Here is a 16061-nt window from a genome sequence, read left to right as displayed (position 1 = left end):
TACTGGACCTCTGTTTTCTGCTAAATGCTTCAGCTGTGCAATTATCCACGAGATTTCCCAATTCCTCACCCAGGGACACAAGAAAGCATGAACTTTGCTTGTAATCAAATATTCTTTTTCCCCACTAACCTTGTGCCAAGCACCAGTAGGAAGTAACGGACTGCTGATAGGTATTTTTTGATAAAAACACATTACAGGGAACATATAGATCACCTCTATACATCAGGTTGTGTGCATTATCTTTTCTATATAATCAGCAATGACAGATGCTCATTCCATAAGGCTACACTAACAATATCACTAAAAAGTCTACTGTCCATTGATTACATAACAAAATAAATACATGGTGTATTGGGGTCTGCTTTATGCATCCAGAGAGGATCCCTTGCATCAGCATTTGTGAACTGGAAGCCTCCACTGTTGTGATAAAATTATCAGAAGCAGTTTTGCTAAGCATTGTGACTCCCTAATTTACTCTCTTTTGGATTGGCTACTCCACAATTAGTATCATGGCATTTGTTTAAGATAAGACAGGAGAAGGGGCTATAAAGAAATAAGGTCATTAACTTTCAAACCCAGCAAAAGATGATACAAAATTATACCAACCAAGTGAAAACTGGAAGAAATCTTTCTTGCTGCAGATCTTGTAAATCTCAAGTATGGAAATCTGTATTGATAAGTGTAGGTAAATATTATATGAATGATGACTTGCCAAGTACACTGAACTGCTGTCACTATGCACATGACACAGATCCCATATGTGAAATGCTTAATACCCTCAACTCCTGATACAAGTGGAAACAGAATTAGTAGAAATATGTTCAAATATTTTAAAATTAAGTGTAAATTTTGCCAATGTTGAATCTTATCTCATTCTCCCACTGCTCCCTGAAAAATGTAAAGATTTACATTTTTTTAATTCCTTTGACATGGTATTTTGACATGTTACCACCAACCTAGCCTGCATGCTATTTGGATATGCTAGTGTTGAAATGCATCTGATGTCCAGCATATAATAATTTTCTGTGGGGTCAGTGGAAAGTGCAATGAATTTTGCCTTGAGAGACTTGCTCAAGGCATGGATCATATTTTCCTCTAGTTACAGGGAAGGTACAGCTAAAATTAAATTTTGTGCTTTATTTTAAGGTTAAAAAACACATTAGAAGTAAATCATTAATTCAAAGAATCTCTGATCATTGCTATTAATAGCAAAGTAACTGCTATATAGCAGAGATTGCACGCCTGAGTTCCTAAAATAAACTTGCTATGAAAAAAAATATAGCGCTCATGCTAGTACAGTTGGTGAAGAACATTAGTACATTCCAAGGATCAGTAGGTTGAGTTCTTCCTTAGGATCATAGTTGCTGCAGGTGGAGACATCTGCTCAGCTATGCAAGCTGGTAGGAGCCCCACCTGGATGCCTCTCTGTTCTGCCCAGGCTGCATCTCTGAGTCTGCTGATGAGCAGAAGCAGTTTATCCAATATTTCCTCTTGGACCAAAGGTTTGTGAAGGCAAGTAAAATGTGGTGTTTCATAATCTATTAATTTTCCCTGGAGAGATCTGCAACTAGGAGTGAGTTCTGTTAGGAAATGTTGACACATTTCCTTCTCTGAATGAATGGAAAGATTAAGGGGAAATTCTCTTTCCCCAAGTTCATCTTTTCCCATTCAACCTGGATTTGCACCACTTCCGTGCTGCACAGCCCTGGGAGTCTGTAAAACTATGACTTCTGTTTCATCTGATTCAATTTAAAATAAAGATAACTTTCAGCTTTACATAAAAATAATTTCAACTGGAATTAGATAACTTATCTTACACTGAAACACTGCTTTCCCTATCAACAGTTCTGTTGAACTCAATGGACTTGAGTTGATGGTGTAAAAAATCACTCAACATGATGAAGCATTGCTATATCAGACTTTACTATAGGGGAGACTTTTGTTTTGTATTTACAGGGATCTCATCCAGTAGGCACCTTGTCCATGGGAGGAGCTCTTAAGCATATTGCCAGACAATAAACTACCAATAATTAATAGTTACAACATCAAAGGTACACTAGTATAACACCAGCAGAACCTGTGCTGGCATCATAGGACTTCTAGTTTTCCCCAAGGTAAATATGCAGGTACTTTATCAGCTATACCATCTCTCTGTAAATCATGGCATGACAATCTCCTTCAGGTGTCTAAGGAAAATACACTTGAGAACATTAAAACCAATACTTTTTTAAGTTACTCTTGCTGCCCGTATTTTTGTGGTAGAGCTCCTAACTACCTGATCTGGCTCTCTGTGCCAGTACTGCCACTCATTCTTCCAGCCAGAGGCACCTTAAACAGTCATGAACTAAGAACCACAAAAAGGCTCAGTTTGCTCGAAAAGCCATGAAGAATCCCTGCATTGTTCTTCCCCTCTGTTACAGAGTGATGGGAAATAGTCACTTCAGGATTTCAAGTGTAAACTCCAGAAAAAAAAAAAAACAAACAAAACAAACCCCCAAAAAAACAACAACAAAAAAAACCCCCACCACAAACCAAAAAAACAACACAGGAAGTCAAGATGTTCACTTTAAATCAAAATCACCATGCATCTGCCAGGTGATCTTTACTCCAAACCAGAAGAGTAAAGAAACAGGAAAATTCATGCTTCAAGCAGATTTTGCTTTTCCTTGCCAAATAGTATTGCAGAGCACTGCCTAATTAGGTATCTCCTATCAGCCACATGGCCTTCAGATGCACCGTTTGGCAGTTTCTTGCTGTCACTAAGCACCAGTTTTCTCTAGGATATATTAGTTTGCATTTTCCAGGGTCAATCTCAGTGTATTTCCTACCCAAGTCTGTAAGCACTCTTTGATAATTGGTATCCCTGCTCTGACTTAGTGGGTTAGGCACATCTGAATCCTCCCTTCTTATGGTATTTCCACAACACTTTGCTTTCCAAAACAACATGGAAATAAACATCACTTCTCTTTCATCAGATTGTCAGTCCACATACCACATGTAGTATAATAAAAATTTATTCCCTTGTATGATTTCATGAGATTCTTTAGCCATTTTCTTACTAAGATGTAAACATAATTTATGATTTGGCTAATGTCTGAAAAATCAAGCTATTCTAGTAAGTTTATTTCTCAGACACTGAAGCTGTTTCATCATTTATGACTTCACATAAGCTCAAGGAGTCCAATCCTACCTCCTCTACTTACCCAAACAGTTCCAGGAGCATGGATGATGAGAATGGACAGAATTCAAGGCCTCTAATAAAGCACAAGTGATGTTTCAGTTATGATTATGCTATATTAATGGTTTGACAACTATGAGTTTCTGGTTGCACATTAAACCTGTGCATTAAGATGATACATGTAAATCTGTAACAGAAAGAAACCAATAAAATGTTACCACTGAAACACAATTAAACCTCAGAATTCATTCCCAAAAGGGTTTGATAAAGACGTAAACTACCACAACCTGCTTTTTTTTGTGTGACTGTTGCACATACAAATGAACCCCTGGAGATGTTAATTCTACCTTTGACAGAGACACCGTCTCATTTACAATTTCCTACTAATTTTTTTTTAACCTGACTTGTAGGAGTAGCTTATCTTTTGCTCTTTTGCAATGAGACTACATTGATGATGGAATCTCTTCTTGTAGCTTACTGGGCCACTAGTTATATAACAGTACTTTGCCGTGGTTTTATGTCTTCTCAGCGGCTCTGTGTTATCATGGGCTAAATCAAATGAATATTTAACAGGGCCAGGCCACACTAAAAATAGTTTCCATCTGGAAAATCTAAGCTGAGTGACTGAATGTGTAGTTAGTTAATATTCAGGTTCAGATTTATGCTTATTTCTACAAAAGGTCCTAATTGTACAGCTTGATGTAGTAAAAGAAATAAAAGCAAAACCTCTCGTTATGCTTCCTGTGGGTTATCTATGTGTTAAGTATTACTCCTAGTGCTTATAGAAGTTTAGTCCCTTGCCCAGGGTAAACCTGGGCTGCAGCATATGCCATTAAAGTTCAACACCGAACTTTCCTGTTACAGAATGTTTTCGGCCGAGGGTCCGCGGTGCTGCGGGCATGGGCAGCTGCCAGTCGCACCCATTTACTTCGCCCGGGGGAGAGTGGAGCCCAGGGACGGCGGCCGGGCACCTGCTCGACCCCCCCCGGCCGAGCCCCGCAGCGCGGCCAAGCGCCGCCGGCCCGCCCCGGGCCGCGCCCTCAAAAGGGGCACGGGCCGGAGGAGCGGCGGCACTGGCACCGGCAGCTCCGGGCTGCTCGGGGAGCCGGCGGGGCCGCACCTCGAACGGCGCCGAGGCGCCCGTGCTGCGCACCGCCCGGCGGCACCGACGGCCGGGGAAGGCCCTCACCGTGACCGCCACCATCCTCCCAACGACACCAGGGCCCGGGGGCACCATGACTCTCCTCAAGCTGTCCCTCATGGCCTTCAGCTTCGTCTTCTGGGCAGCGGGGCTGACCATGCTCATCATCGGCCTCTGGGCCAAAGTGTCTCTGGGCAGTTACTTGGCGCTCTCGGCCAGCGACTGCCCCAGCGCCCCCGCCATCCTCTTGGCCACCGGCGTCGCTGTCATCATCTGGGGCTTCCTGGGATGCTTCGGCGCCGCTACGGAGCACCGGGGACTCCTGCGCGCCTACAGCGCCTTCCTGGCCGCCGTGCTGGTGGCCGGGCTGGCGGCCGGGCTCTCGGCGCTCCTGTACCGCCAGACCCTGGCGCAGGGCTTCCAGGAGGGGCTGCGCCGGGCGCTGCTGGCTTACGGGGAGGACGACGGCGTGGCGGACGCCGTGGACGCGCTGCAGCGCGCCTTGTCCTGCTGCGGTGTGGAGAGCTACCGCGACTGGCTGGGCTCGCCCTGGGCGCTGGAGCAGAACGGCTCGGTGCCCCTCAGCTGCTGCCGGACCCGCCGCGGCTGCCAGCGCGGCCCGCCCGACGCGCTCAGGCTGCACCGCGACGGCTGCTTCGGAGCGGTGTCCGCCTTCGTCGGCAGCAACATGCTCTGTGTTGCCACCGCTGCCCTGGGGCTGGCACTGCTGCAGCTCGTCGGCATTGTGCTGGCCTGCCTGCTGGCTGCCCGCGTCCCTGCCCACCTGCTGGGCATCACCTCCCCTCGCTGAGATCCCCCCACTCCTGCCCCTAGTCCCCTCCAGCTCTCTTCTTTCCCTCATAACTCAATACGTCCCACTGGGAATATCCTTCCTTCAGATTCACCATTTCCACTTGAGCATCCTCCTCCAGGGTCCATTCCTCTGGAGCCTGTGTTAGGTGTGCTATGAACATCTCAAGTCCTTCAGAGGGGAAGGTGCTGGGAAGGTGCCTGCTGGCCTGGCCATGTGTCCTGCAGGGCAGCAGGTCCCCACTGGAGCCTCTGGACCACTTCTGAAGGGAGTGGTGGCAGCATGGACAGACATCACTCTCTGAGGCAGCAGGGACATCTGAGGCAAGGCTGACCGGTTTTCTGGGTGATGTAAAAACCAAGGGACCTAAACGTGGACCAGGAAAGAGTAGAGGGTGTAGGAGAACAAGAGAGGTGTCTCTTGACATTACATTATGTGAATTTTCTTCTGAGACTGGAAAATGACGTTACTGGAAAGCTGCTGGAGTATACGAGGGGCAGGCCTGGTCCAGGGGTGCCCAGTCAGCCATGCCAGCAGCTGACACTGGGAGCTGCTTGAGGGACTGTCCAGCAGCGTGCATCCCATTGCCGCAGATACCCTTCCTTCGGTGTGAGTGCATTCAAGCTGTCCAGCTGCTACGGCTGCTTTTCCCGCTGTTGGTGTTTCCAATGCCGATTTCTATCTAAAGGTGGAGCTGCAGCTCTTAAGTGTTACTCCCTCCTTCATGATATGCCTGTCCTCGTAGCCAGTGTGTGGCTGGTTATAGATATCTTTGCAGGGCTGAAAAGACCTAAAACCTTGGTCCCTGTTGTCCAGGAAGATGGCAAAAGCTGTATGATCAGATCTGATGAGGGGTGGCAAGAGGAGGGAAGGCCCTTCATAAGTTTGCTTTGGACTTTTACTGTTAACATCGGGATGAATGGAACAGGCTGACTGTTTTATAGAAGGGTTTCTAGAAAACAGCCCTCAGGCTCTGACATTTTTCCTCTCTCAAAGGATCTGTCTCTGAAGTGTGCCTGCACCTACATTTTTAAAGCCAGACCTGTATACAACCTGACAGTAAATGGAGAATCCCCAAGACTTGCTGGGTAGCCCTGGGTGTATTCAGGTCAGACAGCAATATAAATCTCCTGGAATTTGTTTTTTTTTGCAGCAGGTCTGGGTTTGCATTTGGAGTTTGAGGAAAAGCAAGCCATGCACTTCAGAGAGTCCTGAACCTTCATAGCTTAACTCTGTCTACTTTCCACTTCCTTAAAACCTGTGAACTCTACTTTTACATATTTCTCTACCTCGCAGCTCAAAGACATGCCCACCTTAACCAGCAAACAGGGGAGGAATGGTTTCAGAAAAGAATTAAACAACCACAAAGAACTCCAGAACATGGCATCTCTTAGGAATGTGACTTGCAAAGCTGTGGAAAATGATCAAATGAGTAAAGAAGATGACTGGTAACTTCATGGGAGGAGTGGAGCAACTTTGGGGGAAAAGCTTATTTTCATGTATTAGGTGGCTATTTAGCTATGACAGTCATGTTCCAGGTTAACAGTGTAGTGTGAACAGTCTTTGCAGTCATTTGAGTATTCATCTGCATAGGGGGACCCTGGAAATGTGCTAAGAATCTCCATAGGCAAAACAGTGCTTTATTTTTGAGGGCAGATGTTTATTATTTAACAAAATATATTTTTTATTTTTGATAGTAAATGTCCCTGTATATATTTTTAGTCATGCAATAGTGGAGCTCCTGTTATTTTCTGGAAGTCAAGATGATGTTGTACAATTTTAACAATGGGAAAAAAGTATAGTTTGTATTGTAAATGGTACTTGGGAAATAAAGTTTAGCAGCTGCTAAGAGCAAAACAGGTCACTGTGTCAATTCAGAGTATTTGCATTGTTGAATGTCTACACAAGGTGCAAATAAATGAAAGCAAAATGAAGTGTACATTGAAATGTAGAGACAAAAGCATGTTGTGGGTTTTAAAAATTATTAATTGAAAGATGCATTATAGGTGCAATAAGACAGGCATTTGTAGAGAGTGTGGGAAAGGAACATGGAATTGCATTGAGTTTATAAAAAGATCTTCTTTATTTGAGTTAATAGGCTCTGAAAATTTACAAGAATATGACATTGCTCTATTTTTACTTCACTGATGACTAAAATGATTTCTGATTTTGACCTTTGTTGCTTTATGAGACACATAGCAGTCAGTCAGAATGAAGTACTGTGTTAAAACACTTTCAAACACAGTGTAAATGTGCACTTCAGTGAATTTGCTCTGGTTTTAAGTTGCTAAGAATATCAAAATAAGAATAAGAGCAAGTTTGAAACCTACCAGTGTATGTCTGTATGGTGATTGGGTCTGAATCTAAGGACATCAGCTGATGTAATGAATAATTAAAAATGTAAACCATCACTCTGCACTCTTGCCCTCACTAAAATAGGATAAACCTTGGTAATGACCACGTAAATGCTAAATATATTTCTATCCCCAAAGATTTAATGAACTGGCTGTGTGTGTTCGTTGCATGTTTATTGCCAGTTCCTGGAGGTAACAACATTAACTTTTGTAATTGTGAAGAAAGAAATGTCATTCTTCTCTAATTAATTTCCAGATTAAGAGATTCCCAGTAGCTGTTTCAATTGTCTGGAATTCTTTGTGTTCAGTGATCAAATCTTACTTTAAGTTTTAAAATTTATCTGGATTCAAGGTTCATTTTGTTCTGGATGGTCAGAATGGCTGTAACTGGAAAATGTTACTCTGGACAGTACCATCCATCCCTTGCTGGAATATGTGTTTGTTTTCTGTCATCTGCTTCAACTTTAAAGTCACTGAATAAAATGGTATCTTTTAATAAAAGATCATACCATTTCTTACAAAAGGCTAATATAAATTTTAACATTACTGGCTATTCAAATCAAAGAGCAAGCTGTGTTGCAGTTGTAGAAACAACAGCTCTGTTGTTTGGACAAAGTGAGATTTAGGATTAACAGGGTGCTAAGATTAGACCGTTGTTATGAAACAAGGACTATTTTATAATGCTGATCTAGAATGCCAAGAATATAAATCTTTCAAACTTCAAAAGTGCTTTGATATTTCATCCAATATGAATTATTTGCTGTCACTAAACTCTGTGTTACAGAAAACCAGAACTAAAAATGACCTTTATTACAGATGCATTTTAAAATAAGAACAGGTGAATTTTTAAATAAGAGATGGCTAACCTGGGGTTAGAAAACTTAAACAATTGGCCTTCCAATGTGTGCAAAGTTTACTTTTAAATGCCACTGTTTACTTTGTGCAACTTGAAAAGTTAATGGAGGTCACGTTGTCTCCCTGAAGTTTAAGTTTTTCAGGATGATACTATGGAAAGACATTCAAAGCAAACTAGAGAGCAAAACAAGCTAGTGGTAGGATCTCCTGTGATTCTTCTGTTTCCTTCTATTTCAGTCTTTGTAGGGTAAGCCTTTGGAAAGCAGTAGGGAATATTTCATTGGTCATGTATCCATTGTGCTTCAAAATGATAAAAAATACATATTTCTACTCAACTCTATGTGATTCAAACCCACAGATTTCACTTTGTTCAATATGCCATTTTAGTTTGCTGAGAAATTGCTTAAAATATTACAATTTATTCCTGCTTTGTTGTGCCCTCTGCTGTCGCCATCTGGGCCAGTAAAATGCAAATATCAAAGGATTTAGTGTCCCATGTTATCAAAGAGAACACCATCACACATTCACATTCTTCAGAAGCGTATTGGTCAAATACATGGATTTGCTTGTGGATGAGACAGAAAAAAAGAAAAAAACTAAGGAACCTATTGGGTCCTTCACATTAACTTTGATTTGCAATTAACACACACTACTCTGTTGTAAGGAGGAAATCTTTTGTTAATGATTTTAAATCTAAAAAATATAATTTATTAGAGCATCTTCTGGGCTACAGAATTAAAATTATCAAATTAAAAATTATTTCAAATGCTCTAATTCTATGAAGATCTCTCTAATCTACCTGAAGTGGTTTCTGTGCAGCTTTGCTTCTCCTGTGCATTCATTCTCCTTATGTCTAGAGTCACTCTAAGGTTGGCTAGATTTTGAGTTAAGTAGTGTTTGAAGCTTCAGTCTTAGTCTATTCCCATTTTGTAGATGTTATCCCTAATTTGTCATATTAGGGTACTCAGACTGATACATCATGAATATAACATTTGTATTTGTTGGTTTTGAACAGTATCTTGAGTCTTAGGCAAGGCCACAACAAAATAAAGGGAAGTGCAATGTTCATATTGACCAAAACAGACAACGCCTTGGGACTGATGATTCTGGAAAGACTATCATATTCCATCCTAACACTACAACAAATAGATCAAATACTGCTTGATAATTCATGTTTCTAGTTTTCCCAAAATAATGGTTTTACAGCTTTTCTCAGTCTTAGTTGAGATGCATTATCCTGAGGTATCAGCACTTTAGAGCAGTGGTGTGGTCTCAAAACCTAGGAAAAGGAATATTTCCTGCTTATTGTTAATAATTTCAGACAGCTTCACTTCTTCCAGGTCACAGAGATGGGGCACTGAGAGTAAATCTGGTCACTTGTAGGACTGACTGGAGGGTTGGGATTGAGAATATCTTGGTTAAAATGTCAGCATCAGTAACAGCAGTTCTATTGCATTACTGCTGTTCTGAGGGCATCTTCCTGGGCTGTTTCTCTGCTTTTGGTTCCTTGACTGGGCAGACAGCTCTGTGTAGTGTGCCAAAAGCCATCTCTAGGACAAGATACTCTTCTCAGGAGCTGTGCTGGAGTATTATGTCTTGTTCTTTGCCATAGTGTACTGGTGTCCCAGTAATCCCAGGTATTGCCATTCTTGCCTAGAAACTCTCAGAAGAGGTAGAGGTGGAGACTTGTCAGATGCAGTAGCACCTTGAGTTTCAGTGCAGAGTTCAGGCAAAATAATAATGTAGGTAAAGCACAAATCCAACAGCTAAATGTACTTATCTCATAATTTGGAAAAGGTTGTTACCTGAAACTGGTAAAGAAAACATCAGGATACCTAAGGTATGAGCAGAATTGGAAACTCATTAATACTGCAAAATTTCCCACCAGTGTGGCATGTTCACACTTTCTTATCCATTTTGCCCTTGCACCTACCTCTCTAATTCCACTTCTTACTCCCAGAGTGTAATGACCTGTAATGATCTGTAATCTCAGTTATTAGTTTTCTGCTTCTCAGTTATTAGTTTTCTGCTACCTTATGGGCTCCCTTGAACAAATTCCTTTATTTTCTAGCTTCCCACCCCAAGGTCAGGCAGTCCTTCAAAGTCTGAACTCCTTGTTGGAGAGGTTTTTGAAAAGAAGCTTTTTGTTTGCCTGTTTTAGTAACAGCACTTTTCTAGCACTAGTAGTTTATAATTATATGAAAAATTTGGCAGAAAGTCATAATTAAACAATAATTTCAGATAGATATTTTTCTATTAGGTATTTGTTTCTTAGCAAAGCAACACTCCCTCTCTGCTCTCCTTGCAACACTCCCTCACTCGCTCTCTGCTCCCCTTGCATATATCATCTTTGTTGGCTTGATGGTGTTGTTGCTGTTGTTTTGTTAAAATGATAATATTCTGGGAAACTTAGGTAGAAGATAAACTAGGTATTTTACATGGAAATAAGTGGGTTTTAATCACTCTAGTGATTACATAAATAATTTAAATTATTATGTTTAGATGGTTTTGACCATTGAGGAAACTCATCAGAAAATAAATGTGGTATGAGATACTTAATTGAGAAAAAATGAAGGTCCCAGAAAAAGAAAACAAGTCTCATGGCTTAAAAGCAGAATACAGATAATTTTAGGTCTCCTGGTAGAGGGCATTAAGACATACACACGGTTCATACAGCTGACAAGTAGAAATGAAGAGATGATGTGAGTGCTGTTTCAAAGCCAGCTTTCTAGCATATGTTGTATATGTCATGCTTCTAGTGTGTCAGGGATGTCATCTTTTATTTCCATTCTATCTGATGTTCCTTGTGTGCTTATGACATTCACATTTATTTCTTACTCAGTTTTTGCCTTAAGACACTCATCATGCTCTTTTCCTTTAGCAGGGGGCTTAGCAGTGATGTTGAAGAACCATTCTGTCCATGCTGGTGGATCCAGTAAGATTTCTCCCATGCTTCCTACATATTTCACTCCTAAAAAGGACATCACTATTTTTCTCTGAGCCTGCACTGTTCAGTGTCTTGTTTGCTTCTAATTTATAATACAAAACATAGATTAATCAGCTTGTCCACAGAGACTATTATAAAAAATAAAAAAGCTTCCCTGTAAGCCATTTGTTTTTCAGGCTTTACTCAATTGTACCATCTAAGCTTCATTAAAGTAATTCCCCTGCTGCTGCTTCCTCTCCAGCTTTTAATTATGACATTGTAGTACAATGGTCAGATCCTCAGCTGGTACATTTTTGGGAATTAATTTTTTTGTTCTTCCCTCTCGGCTTTTATCATATAATTTCTATCTCATATTTACATGTTTTCAAGGTATGCTATTCTGCTTCAAATGAGATTTAAAGAGTATTTGACACCCTTTTCTCCCACACAAGGATGAGAGGAAATGGCCTCAGGTTGCAGCAGGGGAGTGTTAGATTGGATATTAGGAAAGATTTATACACCAAAAGGGTGGTCAAGCATCGGAACAGGCTTACCAGGGAAGTGGTTGAGTCACCATCCTTGGAGGTGTTTAACAGACATGTTGATGTGGCACTTAGGGACATGGTTTAATGATGGCCTTGGCAGTGCTGGGTTAATGGTTGGACTTGATCTTAAAAAGGACTGTCCCATCTGCTGGCTAGCAATGGGAGCAGGCAGACCTCACAGTCCATCTCATCACAGCTCCCAGGTCCCTGCTGATTTATTCAGGGGCTGTGGAAGTAGTGTGGTCAGCCTGTGGTGCTGTGTTTCCCTAGTCCATGCAGTTTCCATCAGGACAGACCAGTGCAGTGTTATCTGTGCTGTGCTGGCACTGTGCTGCAGGGGCTGTTTGCTCACATGGGTGAGCACATGCTCAGGAGTAAGGAGCTAATGTGAAATGGGAATGTTACCTGAGGGTATCAAGTCATCAAAGTGCAGATTCTAGAGATAATAAGGAAGCATTAAATTGTTCTCCTTGGGATTACTTTTGAAGGCTTTGGAAGTTTATTCCGTTCTCAGGTTTGCAGAAAAAGACCTGGCACCTGTGGAGGCTGGGTCAAAAAAGAGTCAGCAGGGTACTCTTGTGACAAAGGTAGCCAACCACATTCTGGGCTGTGTTAACAGAACTGTAGACAGCAGGATCAAAGAAAATATTAATTCTCCTTCTCTGGCACTCCTGAGGTTGTGTTGAGACCAGTGTGTCCAGTTTTGGACAAGATACAGTTGATGAACTGTGACTTCTCTGGCCCAGGGCCACTAAGCCTGTTGGGAAGCTAGGCAACATGATATATGAGGAGAGGCTGTGGGACCTGGGTTTGTTCAGCCTGGAGACAAAAAGGCTTGGGGGGTCATCAAATAGCTCTCTTCATGTTTCTCATGACATGATTTAGTATGCCCAGGATGCAGTTCTCTGGGTATCAGAGTTGCCTACATTTGCAGATGCTGCATTCTTGTGTTTAATCACACAGTGGTCACTTGTAGGAACTGACATGCATGTAAGTCACACTTTAGGTTTGAGTCAAAACTGAGGAGAACAATCATTACGTGAGCAAACAGTGTGTAGGATATTGCCACTGGGTGGCCAGTGCATTGTAATGTGTCTTTCTTTACTTGCAAGGAAGGCAAATGCTCAATTTCAGTCCCACTATGCCAGAGACAAGAAGCAGTGATTTTTTTCACTATCTTGTCCAGCAATTTCAGGACAAGTCAGTTAATATTTGTGTCCAGAGATTTTGTACATCATTCATCTTCTATTCCTATTCTCAGGCTGGACTGACTTATTTGATGCTGTGCTGAGTGCAGGCACTTGGGTTGAAGTGGTATGAGCTCCTATTGTGCAGCTGTCCTTCCCTCACCCATTCTTGAGGATGTTTTCAGCTAGAAGGGCTGAAGAATCATGGCATAGCCAGGAGCAGAAACCCAGACAGAGGACAGACTCCTCAGTTGGTGAGTCCCATATAAATCTGCCCAGCTGGGGCCGAGCACATGCCGGCATAGCTCACCCTGCTCCTGGTTGCAGTGATGGCTCCCACAGAGCTGACTGAAGCATCTCTGCATGTCACTTCTGGGGCTTACTCACTGCTGTTACCAGCTGGGGAGAGTCTGTACCCATTGTGAGCACCAGTCAAACTGCTGGTTCATAGAAGGATTGGATGAAAACTCTTGAAAAATATAACCAGATGTTAAACAATAGCCACTGAGTACTAACAGATGTGACAGGCCAGTCAAGTGTTCTTGAGGCCTTGCCTTGGCATGCAGCAGCTTTTGTAATAGAATATGGCTAAACACAATCCTGTATTTTTATTTTCTGTATAATGGGAATGTGTTATACACTGAAGAGGCCAGGATAAAAGCTGATTGCAAATGCGTTATAAATTTTAACCTGCTAAGAAAATCTTGATCTTGAAAATGTGTTACAATGCATTTTGGAACATTTCAGCTACATTTTGCTCACAATAAGCTTCTGTAGACTGAGTGGATGTTACATTAATAGTCCTGTACTTACTGAACAGTATGCCTTGAGCTTATAGCTGGGACTTTTATTGATGTGGACACATTTTAGAAAGCAGAAGACCAAAGGTATCATCTTAGGAGGTACCCTTAGGCACTCTGTACCCTCAGTATACTGCCTGCTGGGACAATGCTTTTTGGGAAATAGGAGTTTTACAGGCACAGCAGGAAGATTTCCTTTCAGTGAAATCCTTTGTGCCAGTGCAGATTGCAAGCAAATTCAGGGAGTTACAGTGTTGAACATGTAGACTTCAACTGTTCTGGACTATAGAGAAGGTGCTGAGAATGCAGGAGGGAATGGTTTGGCTGTTCTGGGCCACAGATCTCCCTGGGAGAGATGAAGAGATTACTGGAATTCAGAGTTGTTCTGATCCTTATTTCTGTTGATAATGCGTCACCTGACACAGGGCCTGAGAATTGGGGATGCTCCAAAACTGGGGATGCTCCAGATCAAAGTCCAAGCCACCATGTTCCTAATTCCTTTACTGTCTGACAATGCCCTGCATTCACTGGGTGTGAGTAAATCTGAATTTTGGAATCCAGGCAGCACTTTTTTTGGTATAAAATAAGAGGCAGGAGAAGATAAATGCTTATGCTAAATATTTAAAATTTGGATCAAATAGAGTAATTCAATAGGTAAATGAAACATCTCTCTGAAAACACTTATAGAGCACCCAAGAAAACATCAATATCAATGTCATGTACCCTAAGTTTATCTTACCAATGCCAGAAACCTTTTCATAATGCCCTTATGTAAGGATTTCCTGGTTTGTTGCTTGTATTTTAAACAAGCACCTGCAATTAAAACAAGCAACTTCTAGCTTCAAAATCCCTTAATTTTACTTTTTTAATAAGTAGAGCACATAAAGTGCCTTATGTAAAGAACAGACAAGAAGCCTGTTGTTCACCTTGCTGCCAGGCATCTCATTTCCAGGCAGATTATCTTAAGTGTTTTATAAAGTTTGATGTAAGAAGATGTTTGCACTTCAACAGGGCAGGTATTAACACCATTTCTGGCAAAAAGAACTGTACTATACAGTTTCATGTTAAGTTTTTCTATCTCTTGCAAATCTCTGCTTTTACCCTGGGCTGATACCAAGACTACAGCCCCAAATACCAAGCAGGTGTGGTAGGTTGGAGAAATCACTGCTTGCAATGCTGCTTGTCATTCAGATTAAAATGGTGCATGGACACATTTTCCTAGAGGGCCCTTTGCATGGGATAAAAAGTCAGTGCTTGACATAATTGTATTAGACATTGGAAAGCTGACATGGTTTTTTTTTTTTTTGGATGCAAATATCAGTTGTCTGCAGGTTTTGTGCTCAAAAATTAATTCTTGTCTCCCTTTTTAGAGACCATCAGGCTGAGAAATTTTTAGTCCCTTAGTGGCTGCACAACTGTTCCTGTTCATCACATGAGCAAGTTTGGACTGTTAAATTCTGATGCTGTTATATTGATTGTTGTTATATTGGTTATTAATATCAATATAACTGATGTTGTTATATTGTTGAATATTGATTTTCTGAGAGTGTATTAATATTATTATAAACAGTAATGTGTATACAGGTGGAGAAACTCTGGGGAGCTTTTAACAGTACAGTGGACATATCCAAAAGCTAGCAGGGGACAGATCAGGCAGCTGGATACCATGTCACACTACTTGGGATTTCTGGGAAGCCCTTCCAAAGTCATGTATAACAGAGGCAGACTGCAACTCACTCATGTGGACCCTCACTGCATCACCAGATCTAGATGGTTTCGGATTTGGGTGGCAGCAGACTTGTATGTCACCAAAACCTCACAGTAAACAGTCTCAGACTACATACTGAGGGGGAGGGTTAGAGGACAACCTCTGTGACCACAGCTGTGGAAAGAGACAATTCCTCACAGGCTGTCTCCCCCTCACAGTGTCTCAGAGGACTCAAATTCTTGCCAAAACCTGGCAAGATCCTTGCAGATACCACAGTGCTGTTTTTTGATGTGCCCTCTAAGCTGCCCTAATCCCTATATTGTGGTTTTAGTTCCTCAAAGATTTTAAGATATAGCACATCTCTAAGATTATTTTTGTTTCCTTGTTTTGTATCTTGTTCTCTGATGTAAAAAAAAACAAAACCCAACAGGCTGAAACCACCACCACTTTTCTGTTTCACTGGACTCAAGCTACACTTGTAACTTTTTATATTTTTAGTTCAGGTGTTTATTCCACCTACCAACAATTTCTTTAGTCTAGTTCGGATTTTCTGAGC

At 41.7% G+C, this 16061-nt stretch overlaps 2 protein-coding genes across 2 annotated transcripts in view; both read left to right on the top strand.

Annotated features, from left to right (window-relative positions):
* The window catches only part of HDAC10 (histone deacetylase 10), a 480741-nt gene that overhangs the window by 101357 nt on the left and 363323 nt on the right, over positions 1-16061 (top strand). The gene's annotated exons all lie outside the window — the stretch shown is intronic.
* On the top strand, positions 4414-5130 carry LOC103813703 (tetraspanin-7-like). Its single transcript, XM_030238430.2, has one exon. It carries the CDS (start codon positions 4414-4416, stop codon positions 5128-5130), a length of 717 nt encoding a protein of 238 aa, XP_030094290.2.

This window comes from Serinus canaria, chromosome 1A, assembly GCF_022539315.1.
Source record: "Serinus canaria isolate serCan28SL12 chromosome 1A, serCan2020, whole genome shotgun sequence".
Classification (NCBI taxonomy): Eukaryota; Metazoa; Chordata; class Aves; order Passeriformes; family Fringillidae; genus Serinus; species Serinus canaria.
This window is presented reverse-complemented; position numbering and strand designations above follow the sequence as displayed.